Source organism: Apostichopus japonicus, chromosome 11, assembly GCF_037975245.1.
Source record: "Apostichopus japonicus isolate 1M-3 chromosome 11, ASM3797524v1, whole genome shotgun sequence".
In the NCBI taxonomy this organism is placed as follows: domain Eukaryota; kingdom Metazoa; phylum Echinodermata; class Holothuroidea; order Aspidochirotida; family Stichopodidae; genus Apostichopus; species Apostichopus japonicus.
This window is the reverse complement of record NC_092571.1, coordinates 2,670,382-2,695,181: the sequence shown is the minus strand read 5'-3', so window position 1 is coordinate 2,695,181 and position 24,800 is coordinate 2,670,382. Positions and strand designations below refer to the sequence as shown.

The following is a 24,800-nucleotide window of genomic DNA, read 5'->3' as shown; positions in this document are numbered from 1 at the left end:
AGGGCGCTAGTAGTCCATTAGACTCCATAAATCAGGGGGTTATCCCCCTGACTGTATGGACGCTCCGTCACTGGGTTTGATATATTTCACGATAATAGCAAAATTTAATACTTTACCGAAGGAGTTCTTTTCAAATTTCCACCGACTTGGAATACGATTGGATGGGTTGATAGAGTCGTAACTGGTAAAGCCTATCCAGTCCAGTCCGCGACATGGATCACGATCCGTGTATTCGACGAGTACCCGTCCTCCCTTCCATAGTTTGATACTTCTGCCATCCCACTCGAGTTCGAATTCAATGAATAATCTGAGTACGAAAGGAGATATAGAAAGCGCAAAGGAAAGATTATAAACACATCTTTAACAAAGACGGTTTGGACCTTTTCTCGGCAGTCCTACACAAACCTGCCAAATAATGAAGTTAAAACATCTTTTTCGTTTTGTTGATTCTGGACACAACATTCTTAGACGTTTCAATTACTTACAGAATTCAAATGATCAATAAACTATAGTATCTGTTACCTGTGATGACATCAATGGGTAAAGTATAGTGACCGGAGGTTTAATCCTGCATAGGGTAATGTTTACGGGCAGCGACATACTTCAGGATCAGAGGGAATAAAAGTAATCTTAAAAATAAACTGGTCATCTCCTAACGTATGGATTCTCTATACCTAAAGTCAGAGAATATGACGTTGTTCTCTCGCATGATATATTCTTAATGGGACAAACCAATGAAATAGTTATACAATCTCTAGTTAAAGAAACAGAAAGAAAAAGATGCGGTATTTGTTGAAGTGACAATAGGATTGAAGGATGACAAATTATATAGTATCATTCGCAATTTATTGGTGCTTTCATCCCATACTCAGCTAATGATCGATTGAACTTACTCTCTACTTAGTACGCCTGGGATAGGGTCATCTACCACGGATCTGCCGGAGCGGACAATACACACGTTGTTGTTATTACGGAAACCAATCACTAAATAGTGTAAACAGATAGAGAGGATAGTAGATAGAATTGGATATCGAACAGACAATTTCAATTACTTTCAAAATTGGTGGAAATTCAGTGGTCTCAAATATGTATCTTAATGATTGAAAAAAATGTATGGCACGGTTAAGGAAGTGCATTGTTGACTTTTCGTAAAGATGAACTGACAGCTTACTATACACCAAGTAAGGGCAACACAATACAAAAAGAAAGATGAAAAGATTCCGTTTAGAAAATTGGTACAAAACGATATCAGTTATGTCTGATATCGATCTTTAACGTTTTGCTCGGAATCGTATTGTTGAAATAGTTGATAAAACAATAATAAAGTATTCGGAGCGCACTTAAACTCCGTGTTACACCGAGATTTCTTATCCATTAGGACGAAAATAATAAATGCCTTGCTGTTGGAATTTCAGTCCGACAGTAAGGAGAAAGCTATTGGCCATTAACAACAGTTTTTTCCCATGTATTTTGCAACGCGATTGCAAGAAATATTTCGAGTTTGCTATCGCCGTAACATTGTTTGATGGCATAACATAAAACTAGGTGAATCCATCATTATTCCACAAGCAAACTTGCGGCTGTGGGTATAAATAAGGTAGAATATAACAGTTCACAATTTCTATTAAAAAAAGGAGCAGCGCGGGAGGCAAGTAGGCCATCATATTGGTGCATGTAAGGAATGCACGCTCGCGAAACGTGCTAAAATTGTCCAATTCGTACCTTGTTATAAGCAGAATTATATGTTTGTTTTTAACTATAATTTTCAGGAAGAAAATGGTGGGAATGGGCCCAGAGCCCTCCCTTTCTGTGTCCACCTCTGATAAATACTTACTGATCTCGTAGTAGGCATTCGAGTTATCGTTATTGGTAGCAGAAAGTCGAATGTGTGCATCACCTTCAGCCTTCAACCAAAACGTAATTTTGAAACGGCTAGGATTAAGAAGCTTCCCTTCGATAAATGTCCACTCGGCTGGGGAATTCCCCCGGATTTCCTTTTCGATTTTGTCACCATTATCTGAAAGTATTCAGAGATTTAAGAGAATTCACCAAGAATGTTATGGGGACCTTACATAAGCTAGTTATATCTTCTTTGGATGCCCCTTAACCCATTTTTTTCCCATTTACATTAATCATTTCCTTAGGTTTAAAGCTGCTTAAAGGTACACCTTGTCTCACATTTTTGTATAACTATTCATACTTACTATGTTAAGCGAAGTTGGTTGAAATAGAGTTTTTTCAAATCATAAAATTACCAAGTTTATGTATACAAGCATAAAATAATAATAACATAGCGAAGTAAGTGACTGCATGACTGATCCGCACTCGTAATCAATTTATTAGTCTAAGAATATTTGCCTACACTTTTGTACTCATCCCGATTGATTTGTATTCGTAGATACGACATCAAGATTGAATGGGCATAACTTCGCTTAGAGCATTGTACACGGACTCTATACTCAAACAATCCAGGGAAATTAAACATTTTGTATTTGAACTCAAATTGTACGCTTATCACAATTCGGATTCAGAGTACTCATGGGTGTATCGAAAAACAAATCATGTTATGGTGATTTTCGCTGAGCATTAAGCTGTCTTTATAGTTCATTCTGTAAATTGATGGATTTAATCAATCTCGTAATAATATAATAAGTTGTAGGCAACATTGTTTACTTAATGTACTCCTGTGTTAACGTGACTCTCAATTGTTTGTAACTGAAATATTACCCTTGAAGTAAAAAAACGTGCCGCTATTTTCTAAGTTAATTAGTGCATCGTGGCCATGGCCATTTAATGTCTACGGTCACGAACGAAAACATATAGTTAGAAGAAAAGTCTACCAGTTTGCGAGGCAAAGTAACAAACAATTTGGTGGTCAAATTATCATAGAAAATAATAATTTGTTATCAGATATTAGGGCCACGAGACTGGAATGATATTACTGTTATTAGTTTTAGTTCTTTCCTTGGATTTCAAATTAATCATTCAATCTTCCATCGTATCTATTATTTAGCAGATAATGTAGTAAATGATTCCTTGAGAAAGATTTTGTAAGGGGGAGGGGGGGGGGCATGATTTAGCCATTTTAAAGGTCACCATTTCGATAACTTAGTTGACAGGATGCGATTTTTATCAGAGTAGTTTAACATTTTTTCTTGGGGTGATATACATTATTCAAATTTTATGATATTTGCCATATTTTGTAATACATCTGGCAACAGCAAAATGCCATCACGGCAATTGAGCTGAGATGTGTTTGTTCTTAATTTTCCTATATAACATTTAACTCAGTTACCCGCAGAGAGAATTGTATCCAATGAAATTCTTAATACAGAGAGCACTGACGACTCGGCAAACATTCCAAATTTATCACATTCCTAATGGTAATGAGAAAGAGATACGACTGATTCATTGCTCTACAAGTTCATTATGTTAGTTTCCCTAGGACATCGTTAATGTTCTACGCCAAATTTGGATTCGGCGAAATGGTTGCCATTCCACGAAACCTCTTGAATGACTTTGAGAGTGGAAGAGATGGCCGACATATAGTTTGTAATGATCCATACCTTTTTAACTCTACGTTAAAAGAGTTACGAAAACAAATAACTACTCGAAGCTCTACATTATTTGCAAAGAAAATCATCAACAATGGACTAACATCAACCATGTTTCTGCTACGAAATTCTTTTGCAGGATATTGTGTTTTAAAAACAACTTACCTCGTCCTGGCCCATTTGAGTCAATAGTCTCTGATCCAGGTCCGGTATTCGAGCTACTTCCAGATCCACTGCCTATATGAAAAGTTAAACGGATTGAAAGTTACTTTAATTTAGGCAGTTTCAAAGAACACTATTTAAAGATCAATAGAGACGATCCAGGTATCTGCTGATTAAATCAACAACAATCGTCCTCAGCCAGTCACAACAGCTGTAGCCGGATTAAGAGTTTCACACTCAATCTGATAATGGTGAAACGGCTAACATCAACCATGTATCTGCTACCAATTCTTTTGCAGTGTATGCTATTATAAGGACAACCTACCTCGTCTTCGCCCATTTGAGTTACTAGTCCCTGATCCAGGTCCGGAATTCGAACTACTTCCAGATCCACTGCCTATATGAAACGTTAAAGGTTGAAAGTTACTTTAATTTACGCAGTTTTAAGGATCACTATTAAAAAAGTAAAACAGTTTAAAAGTAACTTTAATTTAGGCAGTTTTATTGATCACTATTTAAAGATCACTAGAGGGTCTTCAGACGTCGGCTTATGAAAATATGCCCTTATTTACAAGGAACACCAACAACACTCATCCTATGTCATTATCAACAAATGGAGCTAGATTTAGAACTTCACATTCAATCTGATATTGGTGAAACGGCTAACATCACCTTTGTATCTGCTACCAATTCTTTTGCAGTGTATGCTATTATAAGGACAACCTACCTCGTCTTCGCCCATTTGAGTTACTAGACCCTGATCCACGTCCGGTATTCGAACTACTTCCAGATCCACTGCCTACATGAAAAGTTAAACGGATTGAAAGTTACTTTAATTTAGGCAGTTTTATTGATCACTATTTAAAGATCACTAGAGGGTCCCCCGACATCGGCTAATGAAAATATGCCCTTATTTACAAGGAACACCAACAACACTCATCCTATTTCATTATCAACAAATGGAGCTAGATTTAGAACTTCACATTCACCTTTTCATGTCTGCAATCCATGCCAGAAGAAAAAGTCGACACTCTCGGAAAATCCGTAAGTAATTGATATCAACTTTTCGTTTCCAACCTTGTTAATTTCACAAAACTCACCAATATCGTGATCTGAGAGCCCCCCCCCTCCCCTCCCTCCACAACCCTCTCTCCGTAATTCCCTAGAACTACAGTTAAATTTATAAATTCAGTAAAAATAACAATATCTCTAACTCGCTGAGCAATGCTTGTAATTTAAACTTAAATTTGTTCAATTTGTATTACTAAACGTAGCGGCATTTATAAAATGATTTGACTTACTTCGTTGGCGTTCTCCTCTTAGCCGCTGTCTTCTCTCACGGGCTTCTTGCTCTCTAACTCGCTGGGCAATTCTTGTACTTTAAACTTAAATTTTTTCAATTTGTATCCCTAAACGTAGCATCATTTATGAAAATGATTTGACTTACTCCGCTGGCGTTCTTCTCTTAGCCGCTGTCTTCTCTCACGGGCTTCTTGCTGTCTCTCGGCTTGTAGTCTGGTCGCCTCATCCCTTTGCCTTAATCTTCTATTATTATTTTCCCTCTCCCTCTCTTGTCTCTCCTCGATATCGTTGTCTTCGCCATCAATGCCGCATGATTCAGCATCAACAACTCGCCATTCACTTCCTTCTACCATGCTAGTTACCCCGACAAACCATTGGTCAGCAGTATATGGATCGTCATCCTCCCATCTGGCCAGTTGTACCCTTTCAGCGTTCTCATCTAGTCCTTCGACAATTACAACTCCGTTACATAGCTCTACCCAAAAGTCTTGCCATTCTCTAAGTGTGGAAAGGTACGATTTAAAAACCTGTTCTTAATTCGCACCTGTTTTGAAGTTTTAAATGTTATGGTTATGCTTAAACGCTGTTACATATGGCAAGTCAATGGGCCCAGTGGCTGTCTAATACGCATACTAGAAACAAAAAATCAAAGTGGTGTTTCCACTCATGTGATACGTTTGTCAAAAAATCGTCAACTCACCGTCGAAAACTTGCATAATGGGATAATATTATCACTTTAGTAGCAACAAGAAAGTTGCTGCAGTTTTGGCGATAGCGACAGGTCGATAAGGCATCACTTTGTATAGAACACGATACACATAAAATTCCTCACTTCAAGACTTCATGTTTGTGCGCATCGTCGAGTTTCTATGAAGAGTTTTGGGAATTGCGGAATGCATTTACGAACTTCCACGAATCGTTCCCATGTGATTTCTGATATGATTTGAAATAATACCCTGACTGGATGTTTCGTTTATGCGTAGTAGACAGCAAGTTTAAGTTTACAGCAGTCAACTTTATCCATTTAAACGAAATGTCGAACATTTCCATAGGCACAGTTTGACAAATTTCGATACTTTTTCTTCGTTGCAATTTAGTGTTTAGTCTTAGGTTCATGATATTAACAACGACGTCAACAACTGCTTCTGCATTAAAATAACCACCGTTCATTAAATGATGGAATGAATAATTGAATTATTGATTGACTAATTGAGTGACTGTAATTCTGTTAATTATAGACTCCATCAAATGTCATATTTGTTGCTCTACGATACTCAACTACATGTAAGTGCTATTGAGCAACTTATGAGGGTGGCGTACAAAGTTGTGAGTGAGAACTTAACCAATCCATAAATCAATCAATCAATCATGACAATATGGAACAACTCTACTGAAGCCAATAACCGTCCATGCGAGGTTCTTGAAGGAGATGAAGGTTAATTTGTTACTAAAATTTGAAACCTTCTGTGTCACCACGTCAAGTGATTGGTCATGCAAGAATTAAATGGGGCGATGAATGAACTCACCCAGTCAAAATGTCGAAAGCCAACTGGTCCAAGATAGGAGCTACACCATTTCCTCTCCTGATGCAGAGGAACAAGTTTCCTTCGGCTCCGAAAACTAGATTTAATCATCAAATTACCACCAAAATAAGCATGGAATCATAAATGGCAGGAAAGATGGAGCAGCTTCTTTTCGTTTTACGGTGGTGTTAAGTCAAATGAAAAACGTTTTTCGACGTACATGGATAGATGAATTTCGTTTTAAACTATGTTATAAAATATCGACACAGGAAACTCGAAATTTGAGTACTTCCTTACTTAGTATTTGGAACTTACACATCTTATCCAAGTTCTCTTAAAAAAAAGTAGCAATATCCAGAGTTCCAGTTTAGGAGATTATTTGTTAATCAGCATTATGACAGCCCTGTCTAGAATCAGACGTAAGCAAAAAAGAAATAATAAAATTAGGTCAACGTCGAACTTACCAATTTCGTAGATGTCTTGCACAATTTGTTTTTCTGGAGAAAACGAAATGACCGCATCACGACTGGCTTTGATCTGGAAATGGATGGTACATGGTCTAGACGGTAACGCCGTTGGAAACCAATAGTACTCATTTGGGGTTGCAATTGAGTACGTTCTGGATAGTGAAACTAAAATAAAACACAAACAAAATGTTGGTTGAGAAATGAAAACTCTACTTAAGATCATCACGTGTCACAAAGATGTCGTGTTCTATGTCAACACGTTTTTTTATTTCATTCCAGAACCATTTGAGTGCTAGATGCTTAACAAACTTCATAACGTTTTCTAATACGCTTTATCGTTGCATAGACGTATCTTGAGACATTTATTTAATGCTACTAACAAAGTGACTCTATTCTGTACTCTCCATTCCATGCCTGCTCTGAAGCACTTGTATTGACAGTTATCACAATTTCTAGCTCTACCTTATGAAAACATGATATTCATTCTGCTCATAGTGTATGTGAAAGTGGTTTTAAATAGGACACGAAAGTACAGTTTATAAAAGAAAATGTGAAGAACATTATGAAGAATATATGCGAAGGAAGTAAATGTTCTTTAGTTCACGGAGATACACTTTCTATATGATACTTTCTTACATTTATTTCTTACTGTGATAATAGAGTGCTTTCAAAGATTTGCCGTTGTATGTTATCCTCTATATAGAAGCCTACTGTACAAATTGATCAAGATAACGTCAAAGATCCCTTAAACCCCAATAACGTGTTAGCGATAAACTAAACTAAGATGCCCTTTCGAATCTCATGCAATCACTCATCTAATTCATTTGTTATATCATGCTTTTAAGAACATTTATCTTTATTTTTTGAAGGAACTTGAGCTGTTTTGACCTTTTCGTTTCTTTTAGTGGCCTCACTTTTTAGAATGTCCTTGTCTTTTCTTGATTCCAGATTTATCTTAGCCCAAGACATAGACCACTTTCAAAAGTGAGGACAATGTATGATGGGAACGTGTCCCTATTCTTCTTCTTCTCCAATTAGCAATACTCTCGTTACTCACAATGTTTCACTTTTCTTGGGACGATGAAAAGTAAAGACAAATACACGACTTGTAAGTTTCAACTTAGAGGGACCTGTACCAAACGTAATAGGCACGCGTAATAGCATAATCTTCTAACTAAGCATTGAAATAATGTTATTAGACCGGTTGGCTGCACCGAAATAGTTAGCCGTGGTTGCTTCTTAACCATATGACAAAATATTGGTAGTGTCACAAATTTAGGAAAATTTAGCCTAATGACATTTAAATCTTGATGGGCTAAGGTGACAGATCATGCTTCCAGTTGCGTGGTGTACAGAGGAGTCACCATGACTGCATGGGTGATACTAAGGTTTTTAAAAAATAACAAGCTATGATTGGCCCAACGAACCGTGCAGATGGATGATCGCCGCGACACAACCTTATGTGCCCGGCACCCTGGTAGAATTTTTCTCGACAAATTGGCATGACTTATCCGACAAACCGCAATGTTTCCCGACGACGGCTCTGACTCAAATATCACTTCCCTTATATCTTTGAACTTGTCGAAAAATACAACATTCTTCTAAAAATACACTTCGGAAAATCAGTTCAAGAGGGAGAGTGAGAGGGGGTTAAATGCTCATCTGTTTGTGACCGTATTTTCGTCATTGATGAGAACACCGGATTTCGCCAAAGTTTGACATTATATTACTGCAGCTTTATAGACAACCATTGGAGAATCTGATCTCGCATAAAGGGGACAAAGAGAAACACATGGTAACATAATTGTGACAGGCAGGATATTTTTAAGTTTTAACATGGTTGACCTTTTCATATTTAGAGGTTAGTATTAATAATATTTTGACAATCTAATTTAAGCGGTCTAATTTCGTGATATTATTGTGGACGTGTGTGTAGATTTAATAGCAAATGATGATGCATTACCGAAGGAGTTTCTCTCAAATTTCCACCTGCTTGGAATTCGATTGGATGGGTTGACTGAGTCGTAACTTGTAAAGCCTATCCAATCCAGTCCGCTATATGGATCACGATCCGTGTATTCGACGAGTAATTGTCCTTCCTTCCATAGTTTGATAGTTCTGCCATCCCACTCGAGTTCGAAATAAACGAAATCACTGTTTAAAAAACAAGGGGGGGGGAGTACATATTTGAGGTCATATATGGAGTTGCGGCATTTCAGACAATGCAGAGCGTTTCTGCTCAACGACAATGGAATCCTTACTAGGAAGTTCTCCAAAAATATAAATTACATACATCAGGAATGTCTATCTACAGTGTTCTACTCCAGGAAATAACTAGGGTTACATTGAGTGCTACTCTCAATGAACGATATCTTGATTTACGATCAAGGTACTGAGATGGGGTTTTTAACTAACAATATTTTTCTTTTACGTTTAAAGTGTCTGCCACCGGAATATCCCTTTAAACATTATCCCATACTAAAGTTAAACAACATTTTAACTTACTCTCTGTCAAGCACGCCTCGAATAGGTTCATCCACAACGTTTCTGCCGGATCGCATGATACACACGTTCCTGTTACTTCGGAAACCAATCACTAATAGTGTAAATAAATCAAGGAAGAAAGCGTATATATGAATTTGGGTATAGTATTTCAGAATTTAATTTGATTAAAACCAAGCCAATTGGAAGATTTTCAAAACAAATTTTATTCTTTCGTTCAATTTGTCATTATATGAGCTTGTAATCATTGAAAGAGCGATGTTTACTTCATCAACGAGTATCATTACAACTTTTTTGTTAAATTCATTTCAAAAATCTTCCAAATCATCTTACCCTGCTACACAAAAGCAAAGGTCCCTTCAAGAAGTTGTTCGAAATCTCTGTAAACTAACCTATATATGCTCGATCATTATTGATATGCTGAAAGACAGATTTTTGAAACGAATTGTCGTAAGTAATAGTATACTGCTTTCATGTGATCGGAGCGTGCGGTAACGCCGTGTAACGGAGTTGTAACTGTATGGAGGGAGTTTTTTTTTTTTTATACTTTTAGCTCGAGAAACGGAGTTGAATCCTCTCAGGCTCAATCCACACTTTGCGTGGAAAAAAAGCATCAATAAGCAATTGGTGACGGAGGAGCGCCTTATATGCTTGCTGCTAATTTCCCTAAATCCTTCACCGGATTAATACTTACTTATTGTGTAGAAATTTGTTGCGCTGTCGGCATTGGTAGCAGAAAGTCGAATGTATGCGTCACCTTCAGCCTTCAACCAAAACGGAATTTTGAAACCGCTGGGATTACGAAGCTTCCACTCGATAAATGTCCACTCGGCTGGGAAATTTCCCTGTATGTCCTTTTCAATTATGTCGCCATTATCTGAAAAGTGTAAATTGATATTATTCAAAGACAATTCAGTGAGATATCAAAGTCAGACAGAACGAGAAAACTAACGAGGGAGGGGGGGGGGGGGAGGAACGTTAAAGAAAAGTAAGAGAAGAGCGAAATAAATCGCATCATGATTCGGAGCAGACTTGTGGTAAGTTCATACCCATACTCTGATTTGAGCATACTTGTATGTACTTATACTCGTCCTCTGAGTACTCGTTGTTACTCACACTCACGGTTCGAGCCTTCTACTTATTCTCATACTGTCCGAAGCGTCGCATATTCTTTTGCTCAGTCTGTTGTACTAGTACCAAAAGTCTGTTCTGGGATGCTCCTTAGCGTATCCAATTCAAGAATAACATGATTCACGAAGCCGTCATTTAATTAGGTTTTTATATTCAGTGAGTTTGTTTAACTGATAATTCTACAGTAAGTGCTAGTAGGCAAAAACGTGTTCTAAGGGTAAACTCAGTAGGTCTATATTTTGTAACCACACGTTTAAAAGGCATATTACAGCCCTGTTTCGTTACTGATCATTAAAGACGTCTGCAACCTCGAAAAAGTCCACAGTTTGCAAGACAAGGTAAGAAAAGTCATTCTAGCATTTGAACCACTTCATAACAAATTTACTCAGCTTAACCTATATGTTATGTAAGAATGTAACGATGGTTTTATTGAAGGCAGACTTCTGTTGAGTGTGTGTTAAGAATAAGGAATCTTACCTGGTCTTGGCGCGGGTTGGGCATTTCTTGCACGATCATTTGATCTACTTGTACCTGATCCACGTCGTCGGCTATTTGAACTGTCTACAGATCCACTGCCTGTATATGCAAAGAAAACCAGTAGAAAGTAATCAATTCTTGGTCGAATTATTATAGAATATAGAAATATCTTGTTATGAGATATCACCATATTAGTGCCACGAGACGGGATTTAGAATACGTTTATTGTTTTCAATTCTAAATTTGGATTGGTTGAACTGTGTAGGGTTAGAAGGTGTCAATAAATGCCCAACGTTTTTAGATGCATCAACAGATGTAGACTTATATTTTCTGGATTTTAACATTACAGGAGAGGCATCTATAACGGTTTGATGTCATTTCTGCACTGTGGGATCACTTTCACTGAACTGGCGATTACGCCAAGATGCCTTAAAAATTTCCCCGCGTCGGAGAAATGATTCTTTGAAGTGCGTTCCAGTGTGCTCCTTATCTTTCGAGAATGTTGAGCATCGGTAATACTATCAATGGTTCATAAATGGGGGGGGGGGGGGGGGAACGCCGATATACTTCAACTGATGATATTTCGCTACTTGCAGAGACCCGAATTAAATGTTCTAGGATGACCAGTGTTGGAGATGTATAAGATAATGCCGCTACTCCAAAACTTTCTTTGGAGTCGAAAAAGCGACGAGTGGAAGAGTAGTCACCTATATCCTGATCGCGCAAATGATGAGGTGAACTTTAACAAGTATTCCTCCGAGACCGCGCCCAGCACTATAGCGCTTCCGGACATACGTCTTTTCCCCAATGAATGAGTATACACTTTGGCCTATTTCCTGTCATTGAAATCACACATTGAGCCTTTCAACTTAAGGGCCACCTAAAAGTACGACATAATAATTGAAACAACGTTTCCATATGCCACCCTCGGACACTCATTCGCCGACCTTTGCTTGGATGTTCTCTCGTATTCGATCCCGGCCAGTTTCATGGAACCCAGGACGTTTCAGAATAATTTCGAATGCCAATTCGAGCCAATTCATTCTACCTACTCTGTAGTATCCTCATCGTATACATGGGACCAGAAGTACTTAATACGTCGGTCTATACATCTATCGATGGTCTACTGTTTTAAAATCATAGTTGGTTCCCTCCGAAAACTTCTGTTTGGACCGTTGGAACCGAAGTCACTATATTGTGATCTGTGCTTCCCATCGAGGCCGAAGCTGGGACCTGAGAAGATATCGGTGCCGGGCATCAACCCATGAACTAGAGACCGATTGAAACATTTCCTTATTTACTCATCCTAAGTCATTCGAAACAGATGAAGCTAGATTTAGAGTTTCGCCTTCAATCTGATAATGGTGAAACGGCTAACATCAACCATGTATCTGCTACCAAATTCTTTGGCAGGGTATGCTATTATAAGAACAACCTACCTCGTCTTGGCCCATTTGAGTTCCTAGTCCCTGATCCACGTCCGGTATTCGAGCTACTTCCAGATCCACTACCTATGTGGAAATTTAACCGAATTGAAATTACTTTCACTTAGGCAATTTTAACGATCATTGTTTAAAGACCACTAGAGGGTCTCCAGACGTCGGCTGGTAAAAATATGACCTTATTTACGAGGGAAACAATCAACACTCATCTTAAGTCATTAGCAACAAATAGAGCTAGATCTAGAGCTTCACATCCAATAAGATAAAGGTACAACGGCTAACATCAACCATGTATCTGCTACCAATTCTTTTGCAAGGGTATGCTATTATAAGGACAAGTTACCTCGTCTTGGCCCATTTGAGTTCCTAGTCCCTGATCCACGTCCGGTATTCGAGCTACTTCCAGATCCACTACCTATGTGGAAATTTAACCGAATTGAATTTACTTTCACTTAGGCAATTTTAACGATCATTGTTTAAAGACCACTAGAGGGTCTCCAGACGTCGGCTGGTAAAAATATGACCTTATTTACGAGGGAAACAATCAACACTCATCTTAAGTCATTAGCAACAAATAGAGCTAGATTTAGAGCTTCACATCCAATAAGATAAAGGTAAAACGGCTAACATCAACCATGTATCTGCTACCAATTCTTTTGCAAGGGTATTCTATTATAAGGACAAGTTACCTCGTCTTGGCCCATTTGAGACACTAGTTCCTGATCTAGGTCCGGTATTCGAGCTACTTCCAGATCCACTGCCTGTATGAAAAGTTAAACGGATTGAAAGTTACTTAAAGTTAGGCAGTTTTATTGATCACTATTTAAAGATCACTAGAGGGTCTTCAGACGTCGGCTGGTGAAATAATGCCCTTATTTACAAGGAAACCAACAACACTCATCCTAAGTCATAAGCAACAAATAGAGCTAGATTTAGAGCTTCACATTCAATCTGATAATGGTGAAACGGCTAACATCAACCATGTATCTGCTACAAATCCTTTTGCTTGAGGGTATGCTATTATAAGGAAAACCTACCTCGTCTTGGCCCATTTGAGTTACGAGACCCTGATCTAGGTCCGGTATTCGAGCTACTTCCAGATCCACTGCCTATATGAACAGTTAAACGGATTGAAAGTTACTTTTATTAAGGCAGTATTAAAGAACACTATTTAAAAAGTTAAACGGGTTGAAAGTAACTTTAAGTTAGGTAGTTTTATCTATCACTATTTAAAGATCAATAGAGGGTCTCCAGACGTCGGCTCATGAAATATGCCATTATTTACAAGGGAAACCAACAACACTCATCCTAAGTCATTAGCAACAAATAGAGCTAAATTTAGAGCTTCAAATTCAATCTGATAATGGTGAAACGGCTAACATCAACCATGTATCTGCTACCAATTTCTTTTGCAGGGTATGTTACTATAAGGACAACCTACCTCGTCTTGGCCCATTTGAGTTACGAGACCCTGATCTAGGTCCGGTATTCGAGCTACTTCCAGATCCACTGCCTATATGAACAGTTAAACGGATTGAAAGTTACTTTTATTAAGGCAGTATTAAAGAACACTATTTAAAAAGTTAAACGGGTTGAAAGTAACTTTAAGTTAGGTAGTTTTATCTATCACTATTTAAAGATCAATAGAGGGTCTCCAGACGTCGGCTCATGAAATATGCCATTATTTACAAGGGAAACCAACAACACTCATCCTAAGTCATTAGCAACAAATAGAGCTAAATTTAGAGCTTCAAATTCAATCTGATAATGGTGAAACAGCTAACATCAACCATGTATCTGCTACCAATTTCTTTTGCAGGGTATGTTACTATAAGGACAACCTACCTCGTCTTGGCCCATTTGAGTTACTAGTCCCTGATCCAGGTCCGGTATTCGAATTACTTCCAGATCCACTGCCTATATGGAAATTTAAATGGATTGAAAGTTACTTTAATCTAGGCAGTTGTAAGGAACACTATTTAATTTAAACGGGTTGAAAGTAACTTCAAACTACGCAGTTTTTTTGATCACTATTTAAAGATCACTAAAGGGTCTCCAGACCTCGGCTAATGACAATATGCCCTTATTTACGAGGGAAACCACCAACACTTATCCTAATTCATTAGCAACAAATGGAGCTATATGTTTCACATTCAATCTGATAATGGTGAAACGGCTCACATCAACCATGTATCTGCTACAAATTATTTTCCATTGTATGCTATTATAAGGAAAAGTTACCTCGTCTTGGCCCATTTGAGTTACTAGTCCCTGATCTAGGTCCGGTATTCGAACTACTTCCAGATCCACTGCCTGTATGAAACGTTAAACGGGTTGAAAGTTACTTTAATTTAGGCAGTTTTAAAGAACACTATTTAAAAAGTTAAGCGGGTTGAAAGTAACTTTAAGTTACGCAGTTTTATGGATCTCTATTTAAAGATCAATGGAGGGTCTCCAGACGTCGGCTCATGAAAATATGACCTTATTTACGAGGGAAACCAACAACACTCATCATCCCTGGTAGAAATTCCAGTAGAACCCAGTTAAAAAATCAACTAGGTTCTAATAGGGCCTACTATGTATAACTTGTTTTTAACTGTGTTTAACTGGGTCTTACTGGGTTCCAACAGGAATATGCTTTGTATGAGCTAGGTTCAACTGGGTTTACACAATGTTCTTCTTCTTCTCCAATTAGCAATACTCTCGTTACTCACAATGTTTCACTTTTCTTGGGACGATGAAAAGTAAAGACAAATACACGACTTTTAAGTTTCAACTTAGAGGGACCTGGACCAAACGTTATAGGCACGCGTAATAGCATAATCTTGTAACTAAGCATTGAAATAATGTTGTTAGACCGGTTGGTTGCTCCGAAATAGTTAGCCGTGGTTGCTTCTTAACCATATGACAAAATATTGGTAGTGTCACAAATTTAGGAAAATTTAGCCTAATGACATTTAAATCTTGATGGGCTAAGGTGACAGATCATGCTTCCAGTTGCGTGGTGTACAGTGGAGTCACCATGACTGCATGGGTGATACTAAGGTTCTTAAAAAATAACAAGCTATGATTGGCCCAACGAACCGTGCAGATGGATGATCGCCGCGACACAACCTTATGTGCCCGGCACCCTGGTAGAATTTTTCTCGACAAATGACTTATCCGACATACTGCAATGTTTCCCGACGACGGCTCTGACTCAAATATCACGTGTCGAAAAATACAACATTCTTCTTAAAATACACTTCGGAAAATCAGTTCAAGAGGGAGAGTGGGAGTGGGTTAAATGCCCATCTGTTTGTGACAGTTTATCGTCATTGATGAGAACACCGGATTTCGCCAAAGTTTGACATTATATTACTGCAGCTCTATAGACAACCATTGGAGAATCTGATCTCGCATAAAGGGGACAAAGAGAAACACATGGTAACATAATTGTGACAGGCAGGATATTTTAAAGTTTTAACATGGTTGACCTTTTCATATTTAGAGGTTAGTATTAATAATATTTTGACAATCTAATTTAAGCGGTCTAATTTCGTGATATTATTGTGGACGTGTGTATAGATTTAATAGCATATGATGATGCATTACCGAAGGAGTTTCTCTCAAATTTCCACCTGCTTGGAATTCGATTGGATGGGTTGACTGAGTCGTAACTTGTAAAGCCTATCCAATCCAGTCCGCTATATGGATCACGATCCGTGTATTCGACGAGTAATTGTCCTTCCTTCCATAGTTTGATAGTTCTGCCATCCCACTCGAGTTCGAAATAAACGAAATCACTGTTTAAAAAACAAGGGGGGGGGAATACATATTTGAGGTCATATATGGAGTTGCGGCATTTCAGACAATGCAGAGCGTTTCTGCTCAACGGCAATGGAATCATTACTAGGAAGTTCTCCAAAAAAATAAATTACATAAATCAGGAATATCATTTGTTTCCATTATCTACAGTGTTCTACTCCAGGAAATAACTAGGGTTACATTGAGTGATACTCTCAATTAACGATATCTTGATTTAGGATCAAGGTACTGAGATGGGGTTTTTAACTAACAATATTTTCCTTTTACGTTTAAAGTGTCTGCCACCGGAATATCCCTTTAAACATTATCCCATACTAAAGTTAAACAACATTTTAACTTACTCTCTGTCAAGCACGCCTCGAATAGGTTCATCCACAACGTTCCTGCCGGAGCGCATGATACACACGTTCCTGTTACTTCGGAAACCAATCACTAATAGTGTAAATAAATCAAGGAAGAAAGCGTATATATGAATTTGGGTATAGTATTTCAGAATTTAATTTGATTAAAACCAAGCTAATTGGAAGATTTTCAAAACAAATTTTATTCTTTCGTTCAATTTGTCATTATATGAGCTTGTAATCATTGAAAGAGCGATGTTTACTTCATCAACGAGTATCATTACAACTTTTTTGTTAAATTCATTTCAAAAATCTTCCAAATCATCTTACCCTGCTACACAAAAGCAAAGGTCCCTTCAAGAAGTTGTTCGAAATCTCTGTAAACTAACCTATATATGCTCGATCATTATTGATATGCTGAAAGACAGATTTTTGAAACGAATTGTCGTAAGTAATAGTATACTGCTTTCATGTGATCGGAGCGTGCGATAACGCCGTGTAACGGAGTTGTAACTGTATGGAGGGAGTTGTTTTTTTACTTTTAGCTCGACAAACGGTGTTGAATCCTCTCAGGCTCAATCCACACTTTGCGTGGAAAAAAAGCATCAATAAATAATTGGTGACGGAGGAGCGCCTTATATGCTTGCTGCTAATTTCCCTAAATCCTTCACCGGATTAATACTTACTTATTGTGTAGAAATTTGTTGCGCTGTCGGCATTGGTAGCAGAAAGTCGAATGTATGCGTCACCTTCAGCCTTCAACCAAAACGGAATTTTGAAACCGCTGGGATTACGAAGCTTCCACTCGATAAATGTCCACTCGGCTGGGAAATTTCCCTGTATGTCCTTTTCAATTTTGTCGCCATTATCTGAAAAGTGTAAATTGATATTATTCAAAGACAATTCAGTGTATGTATGTATGTATATGTGATCTTCCCGGAAGCAGGAACTCGCGAAAGAAGCCATGGAGGCTTGTAGACTCGCAAGCTGACCGAAGCCAATCTCTCGGCACACATCCATTTAACGTCCATGTCAGGAAGTTGTTATTGAACAACACCCTTGCCAGACGACACACATTGCTGTCGGCGGGGAATCGAACCGGGGATCTCATGACTGGGAGACGCCGGCGTTAACCACTAGGCTATACACTCCGCCAGTGAGATATCAAAGTCAGACAGAACGAGAAAACTAACGAGGGAGGGGGGGGGGTGGGTAAGGAACGTAAAAGAAAAGTAAGAGAAGAGCGAAATAAATCGCATCATGATTCGGAGCAGTCTTGTGGTAAGTTCATACCCATACTCTGATTTGAGCATAGTTGTATGTACTCATACTCGTCCTCTGTGTACTCGTTGTTACTCACACTCACGGTTCGAGCCTTGTACTTATTCTCATACTGTCAGACTGAGCGTCGCACATTCTTTTGCTCAGTCTGTTGTACTAGTACCAAAAGTCTGTTCTGGGGTGCTCCTTAGCGTATCCAATTCAAGAATAACATATATCACAAAGCCGCCATTTAATTAGGTTTTTATATTCAGTGAGTTTGTTTAACTGATAATTCTACAGTAAGTGCTAGGCAACAACGTGTTCTAACGGTAAACTCAGTAGGTCTATATTTTCTAACCACATGCTTAAAAGGCATATTGCAGCCCTCTTTCGTTCCTGATCATGAAAGATGTCTGCAACTTCGAAAAAGTCCACAGTTTGCAAGACAAGGTAACGAGACTCATTCTAGCATTTGAACCAGTTCATAACAAATTTACTCAGCTTAACCTATATGTTATGTGAGAATGTAACGATGGTTTTATTGAAGGCAGACTTCTGTTGAGTGTGTGTTAAGAATAAGGAATCTTACCTGGTCTTGGCGCGGGTTGGGCATTTCTTGCACGATCATTTGATCTACTTGTACCTGATCCACGTCGTCGGCTATTTGAACTGTCTACAGATCCACTGCCTGTATATGCAAAGAAAACCAGTAGAAAGTAATCAATTCTTGGTCGAATTATTATAGAATATAGAAATATCTTGTTATGAGATATCTCCATATTAGTGCCACGAGACGGGATTTAGAATACGGTTATTGTTTTCAATTCTAAATTTGGATTGGTTGAACTGTGTAGGGTTAGAAGGTGTCAATAAATGTCCAACGTTTTTAGATGCATCAACAGATGTAGACTTATATTTTCTGGATTTTAATATTACAGGAGAGGCATCTATAACGGTTTGATGTCATTTCTGCACTGTGGGATCACTTTCACTGAACTGGCGATTACGCCAAGATGCCTTAAAAATTTCCCCGCGTCGGAGAAATGATTCTTTGAAGTGCGTTCCAGTGTGCTCCTTATCTTTCGAGATTGTTGAGCATCGGTAATACTATCAATGGTTCATAAATGGGGGTAACGCCGATATACTTCAACTGATGATATTTCGCTACTTGCAGAGACCCAAATTAAATGTTCTAGGATGACCAGTGTTGGAGATGTATAAGATAATGCCACCGCTACTCCAAAGACTTTCTTTGGAGTCGAAAAAGCGACGAGTGGAAGAGTAGTCACCTATATCCTGATCGCGCCAATAATGAGGTGAACTTTAACAAGTATCCCTCCGAGACCGCGCCCAGCACTAACGCTTCCGGACATACGCCTTTTCCCCAATGAATGAGTATACACTTTGGCCTATTTCCTGTCATTAAATTCACACATTGAGCCTTTCAACTTAAGGGCCACCTAAAAGTACGACATAATAATTGAAACAACGTTTCCATATGCCCCCTCGGACACTCATTCGCCGACCTTTGCTTGGATGTTCTCTCGTATTCGATCCCGGCCAGTTTCATGGAACCCAGGGCGTTTCAGAATAATTTCGAATGCCAATTCGGGCCAATTCATTCTACCTACTCTGTAGTATCCTCATCGTATACATGGGACCAGAAGTACTTAATACGTCGGTCTATACATCTATCGATGGTCTACTGTTTTAAAATCATAGTTGGTTCCCTCCGAAAACTTCTGTTTGGACCGTTGGAACCGAAGTCACTATATTGTGACCTGTGCTTCCCATCGAGGCCGAAGCTGGGACCTGAGAAGGTATCGGTGCCGGGCATCAACCCATGAACTAGAGACCGGTTGAAACATTTCCTTATTTACTCATCCTAAGTCATTCGAAACAGATGAAGCTAGATTTAGAGTTTCGCCTTCAATCTGATAATGGTGAAACGGCTAACATCAACCATGTATCTGCTACCAAATTCTTTGACAGGGTATGCTATTATAAGAACAACCTACCTCGTCTTGGCCCATTTGAGTTCCTAGTCCCTGATCCACGTCCGGTATTCGAGCTACTTCCAGATCCACTACCTATGTGGAAATTTAACCGAATTGAAATTACTTTCACTTAGGCAATTTTAACGATCATTGTTTAAAGACCACTAGAGGGTCTCCAGACGTCGGCTGGTAAAAATATGACCTTATTTACGAGGGAAACAATCAACACTCATCTTAAGTCATTAGCAACAAATAGAGCTAGATTTAGAGCTTCACATCCAATAAGATAAAGGTAAAACGGCTAACATCAACCATGTATCTGCTACCAATTCTTTTGCAAGGGTATGCTATTATAAGGACAAGTTACCTCGTCTTGGCCCATTTGAGACACTAGTTCCTGATCTAGGTCCGGTATTCGAGCTACTTCCAGATCCACTGCCTATATGAAAAGTTAAACGGATTGAAAGTTACTTAAAGTTAGGTAGTTTTATTGATCACTATTTAAAGATAACTGGCGGGTCTCCAGACGTCGGCTCATGAAATATGACCTTATTTACAAGGGAAGCCAACATCACTCATCCTAAGTCATTAGCAACAAATAGAGCTAGATTTATAGCTTAATATTCAATCTGATCTTGGTTAAACGGCTCACATCAACTATGTATCTGCTAAAAATTATTTTCCAGTGTATGCTATTATAGAAAACCTACCTCGTCTTGGCCCATTTGAGTTACTAGTCCTTGATCTAGGTCCGGTATTCGAACTACTTCCAGATCCACTGCCTATATGAAACGTTAAACGGGTTGAAAGTTACTATAATCGAGGCAGTTGTAAGGAACACCATTTAAAAAAAAATTAAACGGGTTGAAAATAACTTCCAAGTTAGGCAGTTTTATTGATCACTATTTGAAGATCACTAGAGGGTCTCCAGACGTCGGCTGGTGGAAATATGCCCTTATTTACAAGGGAAACCAACAACACTCATCCTAAGTCATTAGCAACCAATGCAGATAGATTTAAAGCTTCACATCCAATAAGATAATGGTAAAACTGCTAACATCAACCATGTATCTGCTTCCAATAATTCTTTTGCAAGGGTATGCTATTATAAGGACAACCTACCTCGTCTTGGCCCATTTGAGTCACTAGTCCCTGATCTAGGTCCGGTATTCGAGCTACTTCCAGATCCACTGCCTATATGAAAAGTTAAAAGGGTTGAAAGTTACCTAAAGTTAGGCAGTTTTATCGACCACTATTTAAATATCACTGGAGGGTCTCCAGACGTCGGCTCATGAAATATGACCTTATTTACAAGGGAAGCCAACATCACTCATCCTAAGTCATTAGCAACAAATAGAGCTAGATTTAGAGCTTCAAATTCAATATGATAATGGTGAAACGGCTAACATCAACTATGTATCTGCTACCAATTTCTTTTGCAAGTTAGCTATTAAAAGGACAACCTACCTCGTCTTGGGCCATTTGAGTTACGAGACCCTGATCCAGGTCTGGTATTCGAACTACTTCCAGATCCACTGCCTATATAGAAATTTCAACGGATTGAAAGTTACTTTCACTTTTGCAATTTTATCGATCACTCTTTAAAGATCACTAGAGACTCTCCAGACATCTACTCATTCAGGATCACTCATTTCAGGAGCACAATGAAGGGTGCGATGAGTCTTTCCATGTTATTGGTGTGATACCAGTTTTCACTGACTGCGTGTGACTACGGTAACAGTGATGACTTCATACATGTGTGTTGCCATAATTGTGTGGTAAATTACAGACGTTAAACAGTAAATCTTGCCACTAATTCCTGAACCAACTAACTCGTTGTTCTGACAATGTTACGTCACAGGTTGCGCCAACAACTCAAAGGATATTATTGGCTCGTTCTTTTTCCAGATTTATGAATGTATGTATATTAGATCCTCCTGCAAGCAGGAACTCGCGAAGAAGCCTCATTGGCTTATCAAAGCCGCAAGCTGACCGAAGTCAGTCTCTTACATTAATATTTAACGTCCATGATTATGAATTGCTAATTATCAACAATTCTGTAACTGAACGACAAACATTAATTTGGGAGTGACTCGAACCGAGGACCTTATGATTGAAAGGCACCGGCGTCAACCACTGAGCTAACACCCCAGGTCATGAGAGAAGATGTTTAAACATGAAAAAGTTCACTTGTTTTCAAGAAAAACCAACATTACTCAGTCTTAGACTTCAACAAGGTGATAACAGTTGACCCAGTCAAGCTTTTATTTTATTAAACTGCAAGGATACAAGTTGTTGTTCTAAAGGATAGACACGCTAAATAACTGCAATTTCGCGATTCCATCATTCGAGCGTATCTGTAAAATGTTATATTCAATCTGGTAGTTGTGAAACGGCGAACCACAACCATGCATTGTCAACTTGATATTCTGTTATGAAGACAACTTACGTTGGTTGGTTATCGCTATCACGCTGACGATCGTTTGAAGTTTTTCTCTAATAAAAAGAACCTATCATAGTTAAATATGAAGTGAATACCTAGTGCACATGTCGTTATACTATCCTGAAAAGTTACATTTAGGTAAATTGTAATTCTATTTTATACTCATTAAGCTTAGTGGTAATTTAATTCTTTACATGACAGTGTCTTTATGCATTAACATTTTCATATATCTCGACCTTTACATGTCTGCAATCCATGCCACAAGAAAAAGTCGACACTCTCGGAAAATCCGTAAGTAATTGATATAAACTTTTCTTTTCCAACCTTGTTAGTTTCACAAAACTCACAATTATCGTGATCTCAGAGACACTCCCCACCCCCCCCCTCCCCCGCAACCCTCCCTCCGTAAATCCCCAAACTACAGTTAAATTTAGTAATGTAGTAAAAATAACAATATCACTAACTCGCTGGGCAATTCTTGTACTTTAAACTTAATTTTTTTCAATTTGTATCCCTAAACGTAGCATCATTTATGAAAATGATTTGACTTACTCCGCTGGCGTTCTTCTCTTAGCCGACGTCTTCTCTCACGGGCTTCTCGCTCTCTCTCGTCTTGTAGTCTGGTCGCCTCATCCCTTTGCCTGTCTCTTCTATTATTATTTTCCCTCTCCCTCTCTTCTCTCTCCTCGATATCGTTGTCTTCGCCATCAATGCCGCATGATTCAGCATCAACGAATCGCCATTCACTTCCTTCTACCATGCTAGTTAACCCGACATACCATTGGTTAGCAGTATATGGTTCGTCATCCTGCCATCTGGCCAGTTGTACCCTTTCAGCGTTCTCATCTAGTCCTTCGACAATTACAACTCCGTTACATAGCTCTACCCAAAAGTCTTGCCATTCTCTAAGTGTGGAAAGGTACGATGTACAAACCTGTTCTTAATTCGCACCGGTATTGCCGTTCTAAATGTTATGGCTACGCTTAAATGCTGTTACTTATGGCAAGTCAATGGACCCAGCGGCTGTCTACTACGCATACTAGAAACACACATTGAAAGTAGTGTTTAAACTCATGTGATACGTTTGTCAAAAATTCGTCAACCCTCTGTCGAAAACTTGCAAAATTGGATAATATTATCACTTCAGTAGCCACAAGAACGTTGCTGCAGTTTTGGCGATAGCAACAGGTAGATAAGGCATCATTTTGTATAGAACACGATACACATAAATTTCTCACTTCAAGACTTCATGTTTGTGCGCATCGTCGAGTTTCTATGAAGTTTTGGGGAATTGTGGAATGCGTTTACGAACTTCCACGAATCGTTTCCTTGTAATTTCTGATATGAGTTGAAATACTACCCTGTATGGGTGCTTCGTTTACGCGTAGTAGACAGCAATTTGAAGCTTACGGCAGTCAACTTTATCCATTTAAACGAAATGTCGAAACATTCCCATAGGCACAGTTTGACAAATTTCGATACATTTTCTTTGTTACAATTTAGTGTTTAGTCTTAGGTTCATGATATTAACAACGACGTCAACAACTGCTTCTGCATTAAAATAACCACCGTTCATTAAATGACTGATTGTTTGATTTATTAAATGTTGATTGATGGAATGAATAATTGAATTATTGATTGACTGATTGAGTGACTGTAATCTGTTAATTATAGACTTCATCAAATGTCATGTTTGTTGCTTCACGATACTCAACTACATATAAGTGCTATTGAGCAACTTATGAGGGTGGCGTACAAAGTTGTGAGTGAGAACTTAACCAATCTATAAATCAATCATGACAATATGGAACAACTCTACTGAAGCCAATAACCGTCCATGCGATGTTCTTGAAGGAGATGAAGATTAATTTGTTACTAAAATTTGTAATCTTCTGTGTCACCACGTCAAGTGATCGGTCATGCAAGAATTAAATCGGGCGATGAATGAACTCACCCAGTCAAAATGTCGAAAGCCAACTGGTCCAAGATAGGAGCTTCACCATTGCCTCTCCTGATGCAGAGGAACAAGTTTCCTTCGGCTCCGATAACTAGATTTAATTATCAAATTACCACCAAAATAAGCTTAGAATCATAAAGGCAGCAAAGATGGAGCAGCTTCTTTTGGTTTTACGGTGGTGTTAAGTCAAATGAAAATGTTTTCGACGTACATGGATAGATGAATTTCGTTTTAAACTATGTTACAAAATATCGACACAGTAAACTCAAATTTTGAGTACTTCATTACTTAGTATTTGGAACTTACACATCTTATCCAAGTTCTCTTAAAAACAGTAGCAATATCCAGAGTTCCAGTTTTGGAGATTATTTGTTAATCGGCATTATGACAGCCCTGCCTAGAATCAGACGTAAGCAAACTAGAAATAATAAA

General features: G+C 38.4%; 1 protein-coding gene across 38 annotated transcripts in view; it reads right to left on the bottom strand.

Moving 5' to 3' along the window:
- The window catches only part of LOC139976209 (uncharacterized), a 28,369-nt gene that overhangs the window by 1,447 nt on the left and 2,122 nt on the right, over positions 1-24,800 (bottom strand). The window contains exons 4-34 of one of the 38 annotated variants that reach the window (XM_071984732.1): positions 24,366-24,459; positions 22,964-23,316; positions 21,436-21,507; positions 21,091-21,162; positions 20,675-20,750; positions 20,336-20,403; positions 19,990-20,061; positions 18,561-18,659; positions 17,395-17,577; positions 16,709-16,799; positions 16,155-16,345; positions 14,802-14,873; positions 14,406-14,477; positions 14,002-14,073; positions 13,598-13,669; positions 13,250-13,321; positions 12,904-12,975; positions 12,558-12,629; positions 11,119-11,217; positions 10,205-10,387; positions 9,514-9,604; positions 8,972-9,162; positions 7,006-7,173; positions 6,545-6,638; positions 5,164-5,516; positions 4,444-4,515; positions 4,042-4,113; positions 3,720-3,791; positions 1,835-2,017; positions 894-984; positions 117-307 (exon numbers count right to left, since the gene is read on the bottom strand). In XM_071984732.1, the coding sequence (XP_071840833.1) occupies positions 117-307; positions 894-984; positions 1,835-2,017; positions 3,720-3,791; positions 4,042-4,113; positions 4,444-4,515; positions 5,164-5,516; positions 6,545-6,638; positions 7,006-7,173; positions 8,972-9,162; positions 9,514-9,604; positions 10,205-10,387; positions 11,119-11,217; positions 12,558-12,629; positions 12,904-12,975; positions 13,250-13,321; positions 13,598-13,669; positions 14,002-14,073; positions 14,406-14,477; positions 14,802-14,873; positions 16,155-16,345; positions 16,709-16,799; positions 17,395-17,577; positions 18,561-18,659; positions 19,990-20,061; positions 20,336-20,403; positions 20,675-20,750; positions 21,091-21,162; positions 21,436-21,507; positions 22,964-23,316; positions 24,366-24,459 (3,735 nt within the window). Of the gene's footprint in view, positions 1-116; positions 308-893; positions 985-1,834; positions 2,018-3,719; positions 3,792-4,041; positions 4,114-4,443; positions 4,516-5,163; positions 5,517-6,544; positions 6,639-7,005; positions 7,174-8,971; positions 9,163-9,513; positions 9,605-10,204; positions 10,388-11,118; positions 11,218-12,557; positions 12,630-12,903; positions 12,976-13,249; positions 13,322-13,593; positions 13,670-14,001; positions 14,074-14,405; positions 14,478-14,801; positions 14,874-16,154; positions 16,346-16,708; positions 16,800-17,394; positions 17,578-18,560; positions 18,660-19,989; positions 20,062-20,335; positions 20,408-20,674; positions 20,751-21,090; positions 21,163-21,435; positions 21,508-22,963; positions 23,317-24,365; positions 24,460-24,800 lie in introns of all 38 variants that reach the window. The other 37 variants (XM_071984733.1, XM_071984731.1, XM_071984739.1 and 34 more) reach the window with 37 other exon arrangements.